We start from the raw sequence: 18,377 nt of genomic DNA, 5'->3' as shown, positions 1-18,377 counted from the left end.
TGCTTTGGCAGGCTTCACTCTTGTCGTGCCAGTAATGGCATCATTATGCTAAACTTGTAATCAAAATGGGAATAGACATAAAATTGGTGTAACATTTACATGCTTAGGGGAATTATGGACCATGTCACCAAAATGATGCCACTAGTATAGTAATGTTCATGAACTGACTCTTCTCTGAACAGAAAATGAGCTTTAATTGTATCATAATAATTTTATAATGTAAAGGAGCTTTTGTCTTGGCTAGCCATGCTTTTAAAATGATCATGAGAATACTCGGGAAGTATAAGCAGCTTCAAAAGTCTAATTATAGTTAGTTTTTAAGTTTAAAGTTCTGTCATATCCCACATCCCAGAGCTCCAGTCAACTTAACCTGTTGTTTGGATTGTGCACTAATTTTGCAATTTAAATAAACACTTTGCTTGTGTCCAAGTCTTCATATTTGAGAAAACATGGACAGTGAGAAAAGAGTAACAGCATTGAACTCTGCAAAGTGGTTACAAGCCACTTGCTAGAAGAACACCAATGTGACTTGGGATTATATCGCTATTGCAGGGAACAGGTGCGCCCATTAGACACTTGCCCTAAACGTCCCCAGAGAGCTACAACCCGGCAGTTCTGCACAGTGTTATCTGGGATAAGTTTCTCTCTTCTGACCCTTTTTGTCATCAAACATTTTCTGCTACCAAGTAACAGTCTGCTGCTGTGATCAATCTCTGCGTATTTTAGCCCATGTAGACTCTGGCACAACAGGGGACTTCATGGCTGTGGATTTTGAAAAACAGTTCAACATCACCACACACATGACTCTAATCACTTGCTTCTTGATGATAGAGCATTCAAACTTTCATCCTAGAGGTAAAATTATTTCAGGACTTCCCTGACTCCAAACACACAACTCTCACGAAAACTATATACACACACACACACGTACATATATACATATATATATACATATATATATAATCTATATAATCTTATCCTAAAGGTGATGAGAAGAGGGCTACCTCTAGCACTACTAGGGGACATTCATGAAGAATACATAATTATGCCCTATGGTCTAACTAATGTCCCAGCCGTATTCCAGGTGTTTTTAAATGAAGTACTATGTGACAAATTGGACAGAGAGTTGTGGTATTTTTAGCTGACTTCATCACATCCAATTTTGTGGCCCTGGATGATGTGATCACTACACTGTTTTATAGGCTTTGCTAATTCTACCATAGATTAATTTAAAATAGCTGTGTATGCCCTCCCAGCTCCCCACTGTTGAAAGGTGGACCTTTTAAGTTAACATGAAGTCAAGCTGCATTTACATTTGTATTCATTTGGCAGACATTTTCTTCCAAAGAGATGACAGTACTGGGATTCAACCTCACAACCTTCTGATCAATAGTCTAGAGCCATAACCTTTTAAGCCACCACTGACCTATCTGTCTATCCATTTACACCCTACTCAGGCACCCAGGCCTATCTCTATAATTCACTGTAAAGGTGTATAATACAGAGATTGAAATGGGAGCTGTTGTGACATCATGAAAGAATGATGATATGAGGGATTGAGTGCTTTTGGCAGTAATGTTAGCAATGGAGGCATAGTTTGGAGACAGCCAAGGATCTATTCATCATGTTGACCAACCATCACTCAGAACCAAGAATACTCAACCCTTGACAAGCCATGTGGGCACAAGGAAAGTTTCCCCACTGGGGCAGGCATTATTATCCCTAAATTATGCATTGTGGCACCTGAAATCTCAGGCATCCACCCAATCTTGATCTGAATTGTCTGGATTGAAGTAAATTGGCTTACCATACAGCATACAATAACACCCTATACAACTGTGTACTGTCTTTTGTGTGGCAACAGTTTGGGGAAGGCCTAAATATGGGTGTGATGTTCAGGTGTCCACAAACTTTTGGCCTTATAGTGTATCACATACCAGTCCACTGCATTTTCCTGCATTCCACCTCAACAGTCTACTAGCCTTCAGCTCAGGTGTTTATATTGTTATTGAGCTCCTGTCTCTTTTCTTGTTTTTTTTTCCTCTGATCATTTACAGTAGTCAACACTCTAACATTTTTAATGTTGAACTGGTTATGGAATTTGTAAAAATGCTCTCAGGTATCTCTGATATGACTCACAGGAATCACAGTGAGGAATTAATATCAGAATTGTTCACTTTGGTATTCAGACCCCAGATCACTGGCAGAGTTGTGCATGAAATGCTAAAAAAAACAAAGGCATGTCTCAGTTATACATGATTTTGACCTTGAACTTAGATTTATTTTTCTTGATTTTAGATTTTTAAGCAATATCAGCTTAAGCAAGGAGCAGTATTATGTCCAGCACTAATGTCTGACAGTTTGGTGTGGCCACAATATGGCACATTGAAATTTCTGTTTTGGGCATTGTAAATACACAAAAACTATGGAATGCCAATTGAGGGCCTAATTAAATACATAAATGTGACACTACAGTATTAATTAATTGTATCGTCCCTGTAAAGTCCATGATTTTTTTTTCACAGAGAATATCTGAGGAGACATTGGTCATCTTAAAGACCCAAATGTATAGGGATAAAATTATAAGATACACTTAAAGTGAGCTGTAAGCATAGCAAATAAATGCTTGGTCAGCTTATCTTTCAAACTGTACATGTTTTCTATACAGAGTACATTAAACAAAAATCCCTTTATGTTATTAATTTGGCAGCTAAAAAAATGGACATAAAAGAGTAATAAAAATAGCCTGCATCATGTGCATCCTTAAACTGAATTTTCTTGAGGCCTGTCCAGTCACTTGCTGCAAATGTCAACAGTAGACACAGCATTTTTCACCCTTGCCTAAACTTCACACTTTCTGCCACTGCTACTTCTAGCTCATAGTACAAAATAATAGGATGTGCTGGGTCAGGTGCTATTTTATAAGTCATTGACTAATGATAATGGAAGCCATATTGTTAAAATCAAGATAATTTACAGTGAGTATCTTAATAATTATAACTAGGACTATTTATTTATATATTGTCTATCTTTTTAATTCTTGCTAATTTCCTGACCAGTGATGTGTTGTTAAGACCATTAAAGCTTAATCTTTTTGCCATTTTGGGCTTGGCCCTTTTTTTTTTTGCCCAGGAGTGTATATCTTCTATTATTATTGATCTCTACTATTTGTGCTGTCTGTTTCTCCCTCTTTCCTCCTTGCTTACTATCTCTGTCACTGCCATCTCACTGGGTCAGTAATAAGTGGTACTTAAATAATCTGATGGTAGAGTAGCGCTAAATTCATTATTTACCTTCATGATGATGGGAAATGACAGGCGATTGCAGCAATGCAGTGTGCTGAAAGACCGCACAGGGATAATGAAGAGTCACATGACATTCTTGGCTCTATTTTTACTATCATAGCCCATTGCTTGCCTTGAGGAGATGACATTTTTAAAATCAGTAAAGTTACTCTGATGGTATTTTGCACATGGTAACTAAACAAAGAGCTGTAGTAATTTGTCATTAAACCCCTGGCAAATTATTTTCATGTTTGGTTTTTTAACTATTAGTTGTAGCTTCTGGGGTGGACTTATGTTGGGCTTTTCACTTTTGAGATTTCTGAAAGTTTTTTCCACCACATTCTTCTGGCCAATTTGAGTTCAGTTTGAGACTACATTGATGGTAATATAAGTTGACGTTAGATAATTCAATATATGAACCAGGGCTCTGTGACCTAGTTTGTTTACTCCAACCACAGAAACCAAAAGGACTCCTTTTCCATGATTGAATTTGCTATTATTATTATTTTCTTGGGTTTTTTTTTGGCATAACCAGAAAAGTGTGATGTCTCTGGGAATTTGTACAAATTTAATGTATGTGATGTTTTCAAATTGCTAATTTGTGTAAAAAAAAAAAATGGCTTTGTCATTTTTGATAGGAATTTTTGATAGCCCAATTATGAGGAATGGCTTTGTCATTCCTATCCTTCATTCCTCTACTTTTCCACCTTCTTTACCTTGCCAACAAGACACCACTGACAAGACACCAATCATTCTGCGATCTGACACAGCCACACAATTCCGCATAGCTGGAAAAATATGTTTTTTATGACATTTAACTGTAATTTTGTTTAGTTTTAATGCACAGCTTTTTTCCATTATATGCTGCTTTCAATGTTTGTTAAATGTTTTAATCAGTTGAAAATGGAAACCTAATGCACATATGCAGGCAATGCTTATTTTTCTGTATCGAAATTTCATCACAAATTTCAAGACTCACCTGTACAGAGATCATATTCTCTTTCATAGCTTTAAACTGAAAAAGCAGTTTTTGACCATTTTTGGTCGCATCTTAATAAATATAGTTAATTGAGGTTAACTATGTACATTGATAGATTTTATTTCATATTAATGAGCTCAAAACACTCAGCATTTATCTTTACAGAAAGCAAGGGCACCCCTTGCGTTTAGACAAGCGTATGCGAGATGGGAAGAAGGGGTAATGATGTTTAATATTGGAGCGTCCAAAACCCCTGTGCAAATCATTTAAAGTTTAATATGTCAAATGACTTATCTCTGGTTTTATTGGGGAGAAAAAAATTCTGCTCATATTTTTGAGTGATAAGTTGTATTAGCATAATCTGATATTAAATTGAGGAGGTTCTGTGCAAAAAGCATAAAAGTTGGCATGTCTGCTAATATAATGTAATCTGAGTAAATGTCACTGGATATTGTGGCAGTGAAATATCTTGTAGTGACAATTAAATCATTATATTGTATATAATTCAGTAACTAAAACTGTAGACGTATATACATTTCAAGACCTTACCCTTCTTTTTTACCCATTTTTGCATGTCAAGTAATAGATGTTTAGTAGGGGGAAAAATTAAACCTTATTGACATAGGTTTATATTCTTCCATTTGACTAATTCTGGTTGCAAGTAGAGGTGAACAGAGGTGAAAGTTATTTATTTTTTTAATGCAAATTATTTGAATTGTATCCCAAAGCAGAGAATATAGAGGGGGCAAGTAAAAACAAAATCCAAAAGCTTAACCTGGTATAGTCATTAGATAGTGTGATTGGAACCTTATTAAAAATAACAAGCTGTGTGGAGAATGTCTTCTATAGTATGCCAGACTGGGCCATGCAGCTTTCCCTTGGGCACCCAGAGAGAAGCCCAAGCGGCTAATTAGCACTGCCTAATTAATACCATATGCGATCAAAGCTTCTGTCACATGCATACCCATAGCTGAAGAGAGGTAATCTACAGAAGGAGAGGTCCATGGTCTGGGTCTGAATGAAGTGTTGGCTTGCCAGAGGCTGCATTGCTTTTTCTTGCCCATAGAAGATCCACTCATCTACAGCTTTTTACTTACTGAAGGACAGTGTGTTGCTTGTTAGCTATTTGCAGATTAAATATTTAAAGAGCATTGTCTGTTAAAGAGTTGAGCATACACTGCATTTTAATGGCAAAACTCAAGGCACATTCAATGTGTACACTCAGTGTAGAGATCCCTTGTAAACTGCAGCTTCAGTGTTCTAAACCCTGCAAAGTTACTTAGGCACCCTTCATAAAAATGAGCAAAAATACACATTAAACATTACACACAATCTATTAAAACATTCCACTTAAACAATATGAGAATCTATTTATCTTTGTTCCAACAAAACCATTCTCATTAGAACTACTCTTTTAAATAATAGTATTTTCTCTCAGAAAATATACAGTATGTGCCTAAAATATTACTGACACCCCTAAATATTTCAAATAAATGCGAACAGATTGTCATTCTTGAAAATCCAATAATATTTTTTATCAGTATTTTCATTAAAAAAAAAGACAAACAAACAGAACTTTCTATACAAAAGAGACAAAGGGCTGTTGACCTGCATAAATCAGCACAAACAGGGCTATAACAAAAAAGTTTCACATATCTGAAACAGTTGGAAATTTACCAGGAATTAGACCCGAGTGCCCAAAGGTCACCATTTTAGAATTGCACACTTTGGTTGATTCATGAGGTTGTAAAACTTAACACCACGCTGTCTGGAAACATGTCTGCAAACACAAAACACCACCTGAGATTCACCAAGCATCACTAGACCTTCAGTTAGCATTGTGTGTTGTCAAATGTTTTGGTTATGTACTCCATCAGAATGTTTGGCAAGAAAAAGCATGTGATACCCCACTGTAAACTATGGAAGGGGTCATTGAAGATTTGGGGCTGGTGGTTTGGGTCTTCTGTGAACACTGATGGCATCATAAATTCTGATAAGTACCTGGATATTTCAGCCCAAAACCTGGTGGTCTCTGCCAAAATGCACACACTTTGCCATAGATAGAGCTTTCAGTAAGATGATAAGCCAGACTTACTACAAAATCAACTCAGAGAATGGTTAAAGAAGGACCAAATGAATGTTGCAATGATCATCTCTACCTCCAGATTTCCAGCGTAAAACCTGTGCCAAATCAAACATGCAGACCAATGATCCGCTGTGGCGACCCCTTATGGGAGCAGCCGAAAGAACAACAACAACATTTTTTTGCTGATGTTCATAAGATATATGTGTACTTAAGTATCAAAAAGAGTGAAAAAGCATGTTATTTTACATGTTCAAAATCTTTCTTAAAAAAGATCAGTTGCCATAATGTGCTGTTATAGTAATAAAACTATTTACAATAAAGACAAACATAATATGCTTTTCAATATACCTGTGAAAGGAAACACATTTTGAAGATTCATCTCAAAATTCATGGATGCTGCTGAGTTACTACATGTTTATACTATAACAGTCAATCAAGCATTCTTATAGGTGCTATATCACTAATGCTAGCTCACGGTGAGAGTTATGTGCTCTTGGTAATTGCGTAATGCATGCTGGGTGTTATAGTGACATGGAGAAGTGAAAACTGTAAATGTAAAATGTGATACATGCTACAGAATACTAAATAACACATTATAACATCTTTATTCTCCCACATATACTTAATTTAGATTTAGAAATATAATGTGTTTTTGCCATTAACAAATGGACTCTGTGGTGGTCAAATAGACCTCATAGGTGTACAAAACTGAATTAAGGAATTGTTGCCTTTTCACAGATTGTCTTCCGTAAAATTGCGGATGTGAAGAAGGAGGAAGAGGAGAGGAGACACCAGAAAAATGAGGTGACACTCTCCATTCCTGTGGACCATCCAGTCCGTAAACTCTTCCAGAAGTTCAAACAGCAGAAAGAGATGAGAGCACAGGGGTCCATGCTGCCTGACCTGGAGAGGAACCAGCTCCATGTGGAGCACCAGCTCCATCCACTGTCCCACCACCACCACCATCAGCAGCACCATTATCCTCAGCCCCAATACCAGGTGCACCACTCACTCCATCATCACCATGGACCCTCTATGCAAAATGGGGCTCCTGGTTTGGGAGGAGGTAGTGGTAATGGTGGCTCCACAGTTGTGACTGTTTCACAGATAACCCCAGTTCAAAGCTCTCTGGCATATGTTCAAACAGAGGACTCCAGTGGGAGGGCCTGCCATGAGGCCATGGAGCTTAAGCCCAGCCTCAGTGTGGTTGACCAGAACTGTCTAAAGTTCACCAGTCCTGCCCGACCCAGGGGTGGTGGTGGTGGACGGGGATGGATGCGACTCAGGAACACAGAAAATGGAGCCTCACTCGCTCCTCCATCTAACTCAGATTGGCCACAGAGGGAGGAGGAGTGGGGAGATGTTACCCAGTCCTTGAGACTGCTCCCAGAAGATGCCAAAAACCAGGCGGCTGAGGGGAAAGAACCCATTACAGTCAGTTCAGAGAGAAATGGGAGTGGCAGTGGAAATGGAGGCACTGAAGGAGCAGATGAGAAGAGTGCACTACACAAGACTGATTCTTGTGACAGTGGTATCACCAAAAGTGACTTACGCATTGACAGGGTAGGTGACTCTCGTAGCCCCATGGAACGGAGCCCATTTGAGCAGCCTAGCCCTGGAGTAGGGGCCTTGACCACAAGAGGTCTTTCTTTTCTACCTGTGCCTGAGCAGGCTCTGCTTCAAAGCACCTTGCAGGAGGCTAAGATGGAACTTAAGGAAGACATCCAGACCCTGAGTGGTCGCCTGTCTGTCCTGGAGGCCCAGGTGGGGGAGATTTTAAGACTGCTGTCAGAGCAGAGGAGATCAAGCCCAACGCCACAGACTTCAACCCCCAAAACCAAACTCAAATGCCAGGACATTTTCATTGTCTCAAGGCCTGTTACTCCTGAGGCAGACAGAGATGATGGACCTTTTTGAATCAAGACAGAAACATTTATTTATTTATTTATTTAATATAGGTTGGTGGGTTTATTTATATTGTTACCTCTTCTCAATAAGAAAAGAAATATCTGTTGAAGGGGGTAAAAATAATTTCTACTGTAAATAGATGCATGTCCAGCTGGAATCTGGCCTGCCAATGAAGTCTACTTTAAGAATAGTAGTTGCTTGTACATTTATGACTGCATGCAAAGTTATTTAAAAAGACACAATTTTTATACTGACCCAATGTGCTGGACTATCTCTTGACTGACTAATATTTCAGGGCATTTATCTTCAAGAGCAGAAGCACTGCATGGTGCATACAAGAGCTCTGTGGCTGTAATGAAGGCTTGGTGTGGTATTTGGTAGCACTGCTTGAACAAAACACCTCTGCAGACTTACTTAGCTATTTTCATATTTTCACAATCTTTTCCCCCACATACCTCCATGTCTTGTTCATTTCAAGTGTGTCTAACGCCCTACAAATCATAGCATGCAGACTGTAGATGGATATCCAGAAGATATTATTTTTATCTTCTAATATAGAAACAAAATGATATGTAGCTCTTATTTTTCTCAACCTATACCCATGAAGCAATATTTTCTTGTTAAATTTAGCATTTAAATTTGACACAGAGAGAATGTGGGATGGGTGGGTAAATGCTTTGGTAAGATGAGTGCATGCTGGATTTGTAATATTAATTGGCATGAAAGGGACTAAGCCATCATTCAGTTGTACAAATTAACATGTCCAAATTTAGTATGGGCTAAATTTTGGAAGAGGTCTTAGAAGCATGAACATACCCATGTCTATATTTTCACAAGCATGAACATATTTTTTTCCCGCATGGGCAGTATGTCCTTTTGGTACATTTGATACATGGAGCTATTCTCCTATTGTTTTCCTGTTTTGTTTGCTTCACTTTGCCCTTACACTGAAAGGTTTAATAAGCTGAAAATAACTTGAAGAAAACTATATGATTGGAAACAACTTGTTTTTGTTTGATGATATAGCTGAAGACAGCACTAAGGAAAGTTTCTGGATATGTTAGAAAAGCAAAGAATATTTGCATGCTATCCTCTTCAAACCCACATGTTGTTATGATATAGTAATAGTAGGCGTTATGTTCATTTATTGCTAGTGGTTTATTTATTGCTTGTTACTTTCTCTCACAAAACACGCAAGCTTTAAAACTTTGATTCAGCTCACATGGGGCTCATATGAAGGCAGCTTAGAATTCTAGTGTTAAATGAAGTCATACAGTTAACAGTAACCTCACTGCACAGTTATCCATTATCATGGTGCATGTTCCTTATTGAGTTTGTGAGGTTTAGGTTTTCTCCTTTTTCCAATAATTGAAATAATTTGTTAGAAATCTGAGTCAAGGAAGGCAACAGCACAAACCCAGTATGACTGTGGCTGTAGTGAGCTGAGTGATTGAGAGATATTATTTTATTCTTTTCCCCATATACAGATGTATTGTGACTAGTTTAGCATAAATCCAGGAGTTAAAATCAACTGGCTCACACTGAATATTCACAGTGTAGTACTATACTTTTTAGATATTGTTCAATTTACTGGCATTGCAAATACAATTAAGTATGCAGTATAAACCCAATTTCGTGTAAGAGGAACCATATTTCCATTTACCAAAAATTTGTAAAATTCCTCATCCTAAAGTTTCCGTATTGTTTTTCTATGGAAACGTCAAATTTGCCTAATTATACTGGCCTTAAAAATGACAAGCAATAATCTTTCATTTGAAGCAGTGTTGGTCCTTAGTTTTGAGTCCTAGGTATTTTTAATCATGTAATAACTAACAGTGGAATAATAAACATTCTAAAAACACTGTCCTTTACATACATATTTACAATATTGGAGGCCCTGTAGATGCTTAATTTCCCCTCAGATTTGCAAATGGTTCAGTCTGCACATAGATTCATGATTGCTGTTAATGGAGGAAACCTAACACAGTCATGACTTTGCTCAAGAAAACCAGGCTATCACCAAAAAACCAGGGTGAGCGGGTATTAGCTTTTGTATTAGACAAGCTAACATAAACAAAAGAAATAATTGTTGGTGCAGAAGAGAGAGAAGAGGTGGATATGTACAGGATGATTAGCGATAATATCTTCACAATATAATAGCTTTCACAAATCTGACATCTGTCAGCATAACCTTAATCTTAACCTCATAATACACATGGTCAGCTATTCTATTCTGAGTCAGCTATTCTGGGTTTGAATGCATATTTTTTTTTCTTTTTATAAAATAAATGTGGTTAGCAGTTATTAACAATTTCATAAAGTTTATCTTGGTCAAATTACTGCCTCAGCATTTCTTATTGTGCATCATTCTTCATTTTACTCAGGCTTTGAGAGTGTATTTGAGAGTGTACTTTATACACAGACACAGGTATATGAGATCAGAGAATAATGAGTGAAACTTTTTTGCTGCAAATTTATCCTATTAATGAAATAATAATTATATTAAACCTTTTTGCAATTGTTTACTAATCAAAAGAAGATAATGTTTTCTGCTGTGGGCCTTTGTCTTCACTGAGAAAACACAAAGTAGCCTAGGGGCATTAGTTTTGCTCCTTTTCCTCTGTGCAATCCAATTGAGTTGCTGTTTGTCTCTACATGATACAAGAGAGAGTAGCAGACTGTAACATGAATATTAACATTTTATGGCCATTGAGATGCTAAACGATCGTTTGTTTTAACAAAAACATTGCTCATTTTTAATCGTCGACCTCAGCCTTGTAAATTTAGAATATGCCTTTTGAAAGCCAGCCTGGTTTTTGCCCTGCCAGGCATCAGAACTACTAAATGGGAAGGTTAGTCTCCATTTCCCTGATGCACAATGGAGCTACAGAAATTTGCACAGGGAAGAAGTAGGCGTTTGACTGCATGCTGCATTTTTGATGTGTCCAAAACTTGATGCCAGTGAGAATGATGTTTGCCTGCCAAAGTAGTACTTTGCTGCAAATTTTTTCACACATGTACGAATTGCAAGGGGGCCTGGGAGAGAAGACTTTTAGCGCTGGGAAGTGTAGATGATGCACCAAGTGATACTGTACCATTGTGTGTAGTCAGCAAACACAGCAGCCAAGTATTATAAATAATCTATAGCTGGGTGTTGTTTTAAAGAGGAGGGGCTTTACAATATAGCATGCTATTTCTCCCCCATATTCTATATCATATTAATACCCTACACAGCTCTGCTGCATGGTACAGCATTTACTTGTTGCAAATGGACATTGTCTTTTGGCTGAAGGACTCTGCCCAGGCTCTTCCTTTTGGATTGCGTGAGACACTGCATTTATTAAACTCTTTTTCATGTACCTGAGACTTCCTTTTTATCAGAGTGTAAAAAGATATTACAAAAAAATTAGAGGGTGGGGGCAAAATGTTTATTTTTACCACACTGGCATGACTAAAACTATAATTTGTTATATACAGTGTATTACACTGGTGTTAAAAAATAAACATAATTGTGCTAATTTTGTGCTCATGTCACTTCTTTATTTCTATCTTTTAACATTAACAATATATCAAATTTATAGAAAGGTTTTCTTTTTTAACTGTAAGCTCTAAGCACATATGTTGGAATAGATTTTATGGAAAGTAGGTTATCTAAATTTGTACCACAGCACTGTTGAACCTGTTCGAACAGTTATCAATTCGAACCTGATAGGTCAGAAGGTGTTGATTAATTAAGAAAAAGAAAAACAAGAGACCAAAGATGAAGAGGGAACGCTAGTGACGTACAGTATGTAACTGTGTTTAAACACTTGGATACCTTCTTGTGCCCATGCACACACATGCCACGACCTTTACCACAAAGTCACAGAGTGACCATACGATTTTGCTAAAAAAAAATACCATTGTCCATGGCTATCACTACGAGGAACCTTCTGACTGAGTTCCTGCTGGTTCAGTGTTGCTTCAGGAAGTGACAGGAAACCCTATACCAAGATCACAAGTCACAAGGATCTGGCTCACCTTAAGACTGACTGGAAGGATGTTTGGATTTGACCACCATCTTCACACCACTGGGAGGGGCAATGCTGTTCTTGCAGAACCTGGAGAGGTACATGGTGACAACCAGGCAGCTGCAGTACAGACAGTGGTGGCTGGTGGTTATTAAAATACAGGTAGCGTCACTTTATATTCACAGAGATTTGGAACCTAAGACTAATAATAAACACAGCCAATCAATTTTACTGTACCAAGAGAGCTAATAGGGCCTTTTCTTTTGAATTAAAATCTTGGGCGTTGGTCTGCCTTTTTATGTAATTTTCAGTCTCTCCTCGTAAGTATGAGCATCAAAAAACTGTTCTGTAATCAGCCCAACATTAGCAGTGTCTGCTATTTAATCCCAAGAAGCAGCTAAGCTGCTAGCTGAAGAAGGAAGTGACAGCTAGCTAGACTTATAAACAACAAATTTCAGAAATTAATGCAAATTATTAAAGAGAACTTTATACTTACAGTTTATTTACGATACTTACAAATTACACCTACAGCAGGCTCCAATCGATTCCAATCGACACATCAGTCATATTCATTCCTGAGTTACTGATTGGTAGGTGGTTATGAGGTTCTGCTCCTTTAAGAGGTCTACCAATCAACATAAGACAATCAATGCATCCAGGCGGGTCAAGTGAAGAGTGCAGTTTCCAATAAACGTTGAGATGTTTTGTTTTTTGTTCCTGTGTAAAAATGCACCCGCCCACACTCCATTCACACCCATTCATATGGGCAATGCTGAGGCAGCGGACTGCAAGTGCAGAATTATATTTAATAACAAAATAACTAAAAAAAAAACAAGTGAAGACTGGAAAAGGCCCCAATAACTGGAACGACTAAAACAAAAAACTAGGCTGAGACTAGGCATGGCAAAGCAAAGCCAGGCAAGGCAAGGCAAAGAAAAGAAGTCTCAACATGACAACAAAAGGCCACTCACAGTGCAAATATAACATAACAGACAGACAACCATATCAACTATGCACAAACACACACAATGCTCCACAACTAAGGAAGGAAAACACAGAATGTAAATCCAGAACTAACTGGAGAAACACAAAACAGGTGAGCACAATCAAGGAAGGAATTCAAAAATGAGCGAGAGTGCCCTCTGGTGGCCTGGGGAGGAATTGTCCATGGTGGACATGACGCGGACACATCGCTGGTATTTGTCCTCAGCTTCCAAAGAGCTTAAACACTGGCTGCAGGAGTGCAAATCCTGTAGCATGGCTCTTAATCAAGGCTGTGTTTATAGTGGATACCAGCTCACTCGGTGGTTAACCAGGAAGCACGTGTCCTATTCTGGGAAACCCATTGTGCTAGTAGAATGGCACAGGCCCACTAGTCATCAGATGATGGGAGATGTGAAAGCTGAATAAATCAGTGCATGAGGGAAAAAAAATGGCTCAGTGGAGGAAACAGATGAGGAGCGAGCAGGAGAATCAGCTCCTGGGCTATGCTGAGCATCATCATCTAACATCATTGATTTCAGCTGAGCCACATCTGATGCCATGTCATCCATATGCTTCCAAAGTGACTCCAAGCACTTACATGGCTTCATAAGCAGTTGATCATCCATCATTGTCCATGAGTGCTTAAGGGTAGCAGACCTTTTGGGCTGTGCTGCCTGGGTCAGATTCGAATTTTGGTCCACCTCTGCCAAACTAGTGCACCATGTCGACATTGGCATGAGTGTGGATTCTGTGTATGAAATGTCTGTTCTGACAATTGCATCTGTGAGATTATCAGTGCCAAGCCATTAGCACAGAACTGATGCCTGTCCTCAGCTTTTAGAGTTTAGACATTGACCACACAAGTGTGAAACCTTTTTTATGGCTCATTATTCCCTTGGAGCCAAGACTATGCATATAGTGGGAACCAGTGATTCTGTGATTCACCAGAAGGCATGCAATTCTGAGGGAAATTCACCTGGAAATGAGTGAAAAGACACAAGCCAGCTACTTCTTCAGGAAGCAGAGAATGTGGATTCTGAATGAATCGCTGAGGGAAAACAAAATAACCACAAAAAACGGCTCAGCAGAGAAAAATCAGCAGAGAGCTCAGCTCCAATTTCAGTCTGCTATCAGTGATCCATTCAGTGAAGTAGTTTAGCTGTGAGTGGTTTTGGCCACAGACCACTAACTCAGAAATTTGCAGCCTGTAGGGCAACACTGTGAAACACGGAAGGAGGGCCCACTTAGGGCTGATACAGGAAAAATGGAAGGAAACCTGTTCCTACCCATATATGCGTATTAATGGAACCCACTAGCTTCATAGTTTCAGCAGAGCGAGTTCAGAATACCGAGGGAAACAATGTGAGAAAAGAAGCTCAGCATGACAAGGAACATCACCCTCTGTAAAAACTGAGAGCTACCTGAAAAATTGAGAATTGATAGGAGTCTATCGCCTTTTGGAGGACCGGTTACCCGTAGTGCTGTCTATAGTCACAAGCTGTGAGGCAGATAGCTCCAAAATAGGCCCGGCATGTACAAGGCAAGAGGAATAAATGGACAGATATAAAATATCATGGTAAATGGCTAACAGAAGTTATATGGTCACCACATGACTTTGTAGCAAATGTATCAGCACGAGAGTATATGCGCACAAGTATCCAGGTGTTTAAACACCACCCCTGGAGGTTAGAAGGGGTGAAATAGAACTACTATTTCTAGAAGACATTACACAACAGTAAACTATAACTTTAAGCAGAAACATAAATCAGTAATAGTCTCAATCCTTATTCTCAAATAGCATCAGAAAAGGAATGAATACCAAAGCTATTGCTCCAAATCTTTGCTTTTACACATTAAAGAGTCAGACTTATCTGACACAATGACCCACAGTCATCCAGTGAATTAGATAGTCCTTCTTAACAGGATATCCTGACAGCACAGTTATTTTACTTGATGGCAAGGTTTATTGCATCATTCTGTAGACCTTTGCCTTAAGTCTGTGGTCAGTCGGCTTTTGATTTGGGGCACAGAGCCTATAATCAGCTTTCTGATGACTCAAAGCAACCAGATATTTCATTCCAGAACCAAATCTGTCCTTTGTACAATGTGTTCACAATTTCCTTATGTCTCCTCTGCTCTTTATGCTATATGTAGATAGAGCAGAGATTCTAGGATTCATTGTGACATGATGCTTCTTTACCATTGCATCATGTTTAGTAAGTATGACTGTTCTTACTGTATCTCCGATAAGCATAAGCAGGAATAGCTGACAAATAGGGGTTTCAGATTCCAGTCCTAGAAGGCTTCAGCAAGGCAGGGTTTTAACATTCTACCTCATTCAACACACCTGACACAACTCATCAGCTAAATTACCACCAGGGGCTGAGTTCAGTGTATTAGAAGAGGAAAAACACAAATAGCTCTAATAGGACCTGAGTTTGACATTTCTGTCATAAGTCACATTTCTGCCAAGCACTCTTTAACATGGAGATACTGTAACATGATGGTGGATCTGTCCAACTCTGACTCTTTTGCTTGTTAAAATGATGCTGGGATGTCTTTGCACATCTTCACGTCATCTCAAAGAGGAATGTGGTTGTTGAAAAACAATATTGTAATGCATTTGTCAATAATTGAAATAGTTCACATAATTGTCTGAGATATGCACAATGTTGAGAAGAGAAACAATAATACATCAAGGTTTTGTGAGTCTTACAATCATGTTGCATCATGCAACCAATTGCTGAAAGAATGTTTGATTAGCCCAAAAACTCTTAAGCAATCTAATTAATCATTAAAACAGGAAACATTTTGTGGTTTAACATGCAAACCTTTCTGGTTTAACATGCACACTGTAGGCCCATATTGCATGGTTTCAGTGATAGCAGGTGCTTCGATACTTCTAATTAAAGTCAGGAACTGACAAGCCAGCATCAATATCGCTCCTGTATTAGCCCTTAATTTAGTAACAGTGAGTGGGGTAAAGAGCGGCATGTACAGCAGAAAATCCTAGTGGGTGAATTCTTGGCAGAACATTCTAGTGGGTGAATTATTTGCCTTTTAGAACTTCTGGCATTGTGGTGCTAAACTGGCCCTTCTGCTTATTGCATTCTAGTATTAATTATCTTTGTCTACCTAATTGGTTTACATAGAATGTAACCTTGGTTAATATTACATGTTATGTAACAATAGAGCTTGCTTCTTCATATAATTCTCAAAAATAGCATTCCAGACTTCCCATGCAGAATATTCTGGGTGCGCAATGCATATTACTTGTGCATTGTTGTATTTTTAGAGCTTTGCTTTTCTGAGGAACTGAAAGTACCACCTACGTGATGCGCAGCACTGTCACAGTTATGATAGTGTGGAAATAATTTCAGGGAGAGAAGTGCAGCCTTGATATTAAATTACTGTTTACTCTTTATTTGCTTGGTGATGGAAGATGTTTGGTGAGAGTGTGAGAGACTATCATATTTTCTCAGAATATCCTGCTCTGCCCACATCTTTTAACATTGTATCATGCTTCGCCAAATAACACAGTCTTTGCAGAAAGAGAAAGGATTCTTCTTTAAAAACTGACTTGAGTGGGATGCAGTGCCGTCTGCCAGATCTCTAAAGGCAGACTGCCAATGATTTATTTTAATCTAATTAGCACATCAAAATGTTTCACGTCCTGTCGATTCTGTGAAACATATTGCTATTCATCCTGGTAATGGTGCCATATGTATTGGTACATTTATAGACTGATTTGTCTTGAAATCTGTTGTTATTTAAATATATAATACTGCTTTTAAGAACATGTGCATATGTGTTTGACTGAATACCCAAAACTGACTACTGTTAAGCTAAATGTATTGTTATGAACTAATCTAATCATAACATATTCTAATTATTATAAACATAAAGATATTTTATTTTAAGATTTTTTTTAAGCCACTATTAGTATTGCTTAACACTGGGATCACCAAATGATGGTGTGTTTCTGTGGTTAGTGTACAATTGACAGTAATAACCATCAGATCATAAACTGTCTTTTGGAGAACACTGCGTTCACCGTTTTTTTTTTTTTTTTTTTTCCTGGAGGTGCCAGTTAAAGAAAAGTTACAGCTTATCTGGGACAGATCTAATGAGGACACTCTAAGATCTTGCTGAATGACAGGGCCGTCTATCCCTTGTATGCAGAGAAAGTAGGTGGGAGTTGGAGTTGATGAGAGTTGATCTGCTGACTCAGCAGGGTGTATATGACTGAGCTACTGGTTTTAAAATTCCTCAGTATGATACCTCAAGCAATAATAATAAGTCAAAATACATTTTGTAATATTCTGAGTTCTCAGATTCCATTAACTGTCAATTAAACTCTCTTGTCTCACTGGTATTGCAGATAGAAGATTAAAGAAGATTAAAAAAAAAAAGCAGATGATGTGGACCACCAACATTTGACTACTCAGAACAAGAAGGCATTGCTACTTGGTTGTCAGTCGTGTCACCTGTCAATTCAGCATGCATTTGGAGGAAACACTGAAGAGAGAGCCTGTACTGAGGGCCAAATTCAGTTTTAAAACAGCTTTAGCTAATCAGATCTCTCAGCCAATCAAAGCTTTCAGTTCATCTCTGCTACTGTATTAACTGCACATAACTGTTTCCATCCAGCCATTCCAGACACCCAAGAGTTAATACTGGAGTAATGGTTGCTTTATAAGAGTCACTGTAGGATTAATCTAGATTTAATTTTTTTGCTTTCGCATTTGCCAGTGTGTATGCATCTTTATGCCCCACTGTTGTGGTAATGATTATTGAACAATAATGATTATCTTTTTTATCTGCCCTTTTTGTTTATATTAGTTAGCTGGATTCATACTTAGAGCAGAAGTATACATGAAAAAGTTTCTGTCTGTCCCCTTCTGGTTGGTTTTCAAGGAAGTGATGACGTGACCAAGAGTGAGCAATACAAAAAAATGTTTTGCTTATCAGCATGGTATGTTTTCTGCATGTCACTAATGAACAACCATACAGTTTTGTATTGTATTTCAATTTTTTTTCCACTGGTATGATTCCTTCTCAGAATATAGAGAACAGTCATGACTAGTTAAGCGGTGCACATGAGATGTTTAATTCTTTATTAAATC

General features: G+C 38.1%; 1 protein-coding gene across 1 annotated transcript in view; it reads left to right on the top strand.

Annotated features, from left to right (window-relative positions):
• Positions 1 to 11,848, top strand: part of kcnh5a (potassium voltage-gated channel, subfamily H (eag-related), member 5a) — a 73,150-nt gene extending 61,302 nt beyond the window's left edge. The window contains exon 12 of the mRNA XM_026944419.3: positions 7,088 to 11,848. Within this exon, the coding sequence (XP_026800220.1) occupies positions 7,088 to 8,266 (1,179 nt within the window). The 3' untranslated portion in view covers positions 8,267 to 11,848. The remainder of the gene's footprint in view (positions 1 to 7,087) is intronic.
• The last annotated feature ends 6,529 nt before the right edge of the window (positions 11,849 to 18,377 follow it).

The sequence above is a fragment of the Pangasianodon hypophthalmus genome, chromosome 19, assembly GCF_027358585.1.
Source record: "Pangasianodon hypophthalmus isolate fPanHyp1 chromosome 19, fPanHyp1.pri, whole genome shotgun sequence".
NCBI lineage: Eukaryota > Metazoa > Chordata > Actinopteri > Siluriformes > Pangasiidae > Pangasianodon > Pangasianodon hypophthalmus.
Note: the sequence above shows the minus strand (reverse complement) of the source record. Positions and strands in the feature narration are given on the sequence as shown.